General features: G+C 38.8%; 3 protein-coding genes across 3 annotated transcripts; 2 read left to right on the top strand and 1 right to left on the bottom strand.

Moving 5' to 3' along the window:
- Nucleotides 1–1,439: 1,439 nt before the first annotated feature.
- JH06_5022 (hypothetical protein) lies at nucleotides 1,440–2,481 on the top strand (the record flags this gene model as incomplete). The annotated part of the gene is made up of 7 exons (XM_014669580.1): nucleotides 1,440–1,569; nucleotides 1,602–1,689; nucleotides 1,722–1,785; nucleotides 1,817–1,916; nucleotides 1,947–2,221; nucleotides 2,266–2,331; nucleotides 2,362–2,481. 7 exons carry the CDS (start codon nucleotides 1,440–1,442, stop codon nucleotides 2,479–2,481), a joined length of 843 nt encoding a protein of 280 aa, XP_014525066.1.
- Nucleotides 2,482–2,516: 35 nt separating this feature from the next.
- JH06_5021 (putative selenoprotein) lies at nucleotides 2,517–3,089 on the top strand (the record flags this gene model as incomplete). Its single annotated transcript, XM_014669579.1, has 5 exons — nucleotides 2,517–2,661; nucleotides 2,697–2,749; nucleotides 2,783–2,896; nucleotides 2,926–2,993; nucleotides 3,023–3,089. 5 exons carry the CDS (start codon nucleotides 2,517–2,519, stop codon nucleotides 3,087–3,089), a joined length of 447 nt encoding a protein of 148 aa, XP_014525065.1.
- A 70-nt stretch (nucleotides 3,090–3,159) lies between these two features.
- On the bottom strand, nucleotides 3,160–4,413 carry JH06_5020 (beta-galactosidase 3-like protein; the record flags this gene model as incomplete). Its single annotated transcript, XM_014669578.1, has 1 exon — nucleotides 3,160–4,413. The coding sequence occupies one exon, from the start codon at nucleotides 4,411–4,413 to the stop codon at nucleotides 3,160–3,162; it is 1,254 nt and encodes a 417-aa protein (XP_014525064.1).
- Nucleotides 4,414–4,962: the final 549 nt, after the last annotated feature.

Here is a 4,962-nt window from a genome sequence, read left to right as displayed (position 1 = left end):
GATATCGTTCCAACACTTGTGATCGAATGCGAGCTGCTCGTTCAGGAGGATCATCTCAATACCATTGTCTCAAAAACACTTACTCTTCAATTCCTTATCCAATTCTGCCTCTTTCTGTTCTGCCTTGGCAAAACACTCTGAACGATAATCCTGAATGATAAACAGTTCTGAATCCTACTTCCAACTCCTTTTCACATCTCTCTAAGTGTTCTGCAAAACTATTCTCCACTGCCGTTACTTGACATTCATACCAATCCTATCTATTATTCTTCAATCATCCATACTTCCAATCCTTCCAATTCCCTTTTCTCATTCTCTTCACATTCTTTCAATTCACTCATTGCCATACTATTGTTGAAGTCTAGTTGATACAAACTGTTTATTACTACTTCGAATATCCACTTCATTACTAAGTGTTGCTTCTTCACGTTGACGAATTGCCTCTTGAAGAATCATGGATATTCGTTTCTATTCTTCAATTCTTGTATCATCTAGTACACAAGAAGAGAGTAATCCAGCTTCAATTCGAGTCATTACAACCATTAATTCAGGACTTTCTTCCATGTCCTATGACTCATATTGAACATTCTCACTCACTTTGATCGAAATAGCCTGATTGTTAGATGAAGTGAGGATAGAGGCAGAGATATCTGCAGCAAGGGGAATCTTCTGATTCAGATTCAGGGACTCGACGGAGGGTAAAGAAGTCGTAGATGAAGCTGTTGAGAAAGCAATAGGAGTGAAATCAAGAAGAGACACACGATCTGATGACTACAACTAAGTGAAGAAGGATACAATGACTAGCAACTTGGATCGTGTCTCATACAGAAGACTCTCTGAGGATGGCACTACAGTGAATCAATTTAATGGAACCTACTCGACTCAATACTCTCTTCCAGTTCACCTGTACCAGTGGATGATCCAACTGGAGCTTTCATTTCCTTCTTTTGAAGATGAGCATATGGACGACTCAGTTCTTCCAAAGATGTTGAATCGTCCACAACCGGTTTGGGGTCCAAAGTCGGCGAAGCCTCTTCATTCTGTTCACCTCTGTCATTAATCAATTCGAATTCAAGAGTACGGCATCGTAAGAAGCAATTCCAAATCAATGTCTCTTGAAAAGGAGTTGACAGATGAAACGAAGCGCTCCAAAATGATTCAACATGTTATGTATTCCTCCAAATCCAGATTCTTTCGATGATTCTATTCTTATCTCCTTAGATTAAGTCAATGAAGCAAATGACAGAAATAGGATAGGTTTCATCATTGAAGACGGATATCACGGGAATCTGAATCCAATAGGAAGGAAGAATGGATTTCTGTTTGTTCAATACTTTCATCTCATGAAGTTCGATTTATCATTTCACGGACTTGCTACACTGGTAAATGATACAAATGATTGATTACGAGAATAGATTGACAATATTCGGTTCCTTCACATGTTTCCAAATATATCTCTTGTTGAATATTGCTCATCACTCTGGATATGTGAACGTGTTCGAAGAAGTAAGCGACATAAGACTATGACTTGGCTTGAGTCGTTTTTTATTTGTTTTGTTGGAGAATTTGGTAATTTGAATTCATAGAATTGTTACAAATAGGTGGAACAATCCTGGCATCGATAATAATGGGTGAGCCAGTTCGTCGTCTTCTAGTGGATCCTGTGATTTTGAGTTTAGTAATGGCATGGTAAACTATCTTGTTGATTAGTTAATGAATAGGTTAACTGTATTCTGGACTCCCTTTGATTGGGGTCTGAGAATATATCAATTCCCTGCTATTCATGTATAGAATTGGTAGTGATATTAAGGACTAGCTGATTTGTTCATTCTTTCATCTTCTGAAGAATTCGTATGCACTCACATTTGGAGGAGTGGATCGTGCATTAAAGAGTGATCCAACTCTTTCATACACAAGTAAGTGAAGAATCAATAACTTACAGCTAGGTTTCTCTCTCTTGCTTGTTGTTGGTACGATTGCTGGTTGTGGAGGAAGAGTTCTAATGAGTTATCTTGATTTTGCGCCTGAAGATTGTGCAACTGATCCTGATTTGAAAGAAGAGGGAAGTGAAGCAGAAACCTCCAAACTTCCTCAAGATCTAATTCGACCTACATTGTATATGAAATATTCTGCTTATGATTCTAGTACTGTGAAATGTTCCTTCTTTGCTACAATTCTCTATATCGCTCTTTTGGATCCCTTTCATATGATTCGTGGTCATGTATTTGTAAATGAGGTAGACATGTTTCTATTTTGGTTATTTAGGTCACTTGTCATTTCCTGATCTTCCTTTTTATCGCCTTCTCTTCACTTCTCAAAGCACTTGGCTGGGTTTGAATGTTGATAATTCTTTATTTGTAGAATATCTTTGATAGTGTTTCATTTTTGTTTCATGGAGTAACACAGATTCCTAGAGAGATTCCTGTGTTTGCTCAGCGATGGAGTTTTGAAGAGATTCAAGAGAAAGTCAAGGAAGAATAACTCTTTGTCATTTAGTGGGTCACTTGTTTGTTGATATGCATTCACTCCTTCTTGGTTTCACACTCTTTCTTCTTGTTTTGAGTGAAAAGATTGACAACAAGGACTGTGAGAAGAAAGGATTCGCCTCAACGCTACTTTGTTCCTCATGTGACAAACTCGCTTCTTTTGTTGGAGATTCCGGTATTATCAGTGTGTAGATGGAAGTGATGGAATAGAAATCATTGAAGAGTGTCAATTGTGTTGTCTAAGTGATGAAAGTGATGAATCTGTATTGGATTTGTCTTTTCAAATGATGTAATAGAAAAAGGTGAAACAAGTGACACTTCTTGTTCATCCCTTTCTCGAAACTCGTCTTCCTGAAATCCGTGACTTTATCCGAAAGCATAAAAATCGTTACACAAATCTAGTTATCAATGTAGTTTATCGTTGTATGTGTTGATCTAGACTCGTGCGAATACTCCTTCAGCACGTTTGCATGTCGTATATGATAATGGAAAGAGTGAAATTGTGAAGTAATAACAGTTGTTGTGTGTTAAACTAGTCTTGACAACTGGAAGAGTGATCAAATTCGGGATTTCTGTGATTCTGTTCTTGTGAAAGTAGATTAGTGTAAGATGACTGTGTTTCTTCAAGCAATGAGTTATTTGGGGATTGTTATTGTTTCAAACACCTTGTAGATTAGTTGTTTATATACTCTGTAGTACAAATTGTTACATTGGGTTCATCTGCACCAAGAGTCTCACCAAGGAAGAGAGTATTCTCCTCACCAACAGGATTCAACCAGTCTCTAGGAATGTGATAATATCCCTGAGTATATTCACCGTTTGTATCCTTAATCATCCAATAGCGACCAATGTTGTGACCATTCACATAAGCTTGACCACGATTCATTCCTTCAGGACGAAGGAGCAACTGCAGGTTACGATTCAAACCTACTGGAGTCTTAAAAGAAGAACGATACCATGCTAGAGGAGCAGCATTCTCAAGATCCTTCTTCCACTCCACTTGAGCAGCTCCCGCTTCTGTGAAGACTTGCTTGACTTCTCCAACCAAACCAGGATAATGACTCCATTTCTGATTGAAGATGTCGTTATCACACAACTTGATCCAACCACAAATACCCTTCAGACGTTGACTAGCCCATGTTGGGTCCTGATTGCTGTTCATAGAATTCGATACACCTAAAGATTCGGAGAGGATTGTCAATTTGTGTTCACCAACAGATCCCTTCATCTTGATGTACATGGTATGCCATCCATCCTTGTGGGTATGTTCATCGTCAGCACCCATGTATTGATCATCCAGAAAGGCAACAAAAGCATTCGCATCAGTACCTCCAATAGACAATGTACACTCTTCCTGAGGCATCATAACAGTTGTCTCATAGTACAGAAATTCAGTCAGGTCCCGAGTCATATTCAATTGTTCATTTGCCTTTGGACTCACCACAACAGACATTCCAGCTCCCTTCAAGTCTTGAATCGGCTCATTCCAATATGTGAAATCAAGCTTCTCTTCACAATGATACACACGATGTTTATTGATAGGTTTGATGTCTTGTGTATCAAAAAGAATGTTATCATCTTCATCCACAACTACCATCGACCACTTATCCATCTTGTAGATAATATCACGATAAATCACAGTATCAGCAGAGGCTTTGTTATTCTCCACAAATGTCACTTCATGGCCATCATAGCGATATTCGAAAGCATTACAACTGTCACAGTTCAACTTCACTTGTTTATTCACTTTGGCTTCATCATTCAGAAGTACACTTGCGATGTTTGCTAACATACGATGCATCTTTGCTGTATGAGTATGTTTTGGTTCATTAGGAAGAGTATCTGAATGAATCATTACTCCATTCGTATACCAATTCGTCATACCATTTCCAGCCCACTTACCATAATGATTTCCTCCAAACCACATATAATAGTTGTGATAACTACCACCACGATCAATGAACTTCAGCACATTAAACACATAGTCTTCACCAGATCGAGAGTCTCGTCCCTCATAATCATCTTTCTCTGCACTCATTCCTCCAAACTCCTGGAACCAGCCTTCATTCTCAGTCCAACAACCAGGTTGATCAATGAGAATACGACCACTCTGACCATTCTTCTCCAAGAAGCTAGAACAGTCCCTTCCATTGCATGCATTGATAGTCAGCTCAGAACTGTCTCCATTACACATCATCCAAGGGACATGTAAATCAAGGGATTCTGCGAATTCTCCACACCAANCTCCTTATCTCCATTCCACAGTTCATTTTCAATCTGAGAGAAGATGATAGGACCTCCTCTATCAGCAAAGAAGTCACGAGTGTAATCAGTGAGCACTTTCATCCACTGACCCACTTCACTCTTCCAGATATCATTATTAGCTCGAAGACGAACACCTTCCAAATAGTTCATCCAAACTGGAATACCACCATTATCCCATTCAGCACAGACATATCTAGAAGTAATTCAAAGA

Source organism: Blastocystis sp. subtype 4, assembly GCF_000743755.1.
Source record: "Blastocystis sp. subtype 4 strain WR1 chromosome Unknown seqid_0482, whole genome shotgun sequence".
Classification (NCBI taxonomy): domain Eukaryota; class Bigyra; order Opalinata; family Blastocystidae; genus Blastocystis; species Blastocystis sp. subtype 4.
Note: the sequence above shows the minus strand (reverse complement) of the source record. Positions and strands in the feature narration are given on the sequence as shown.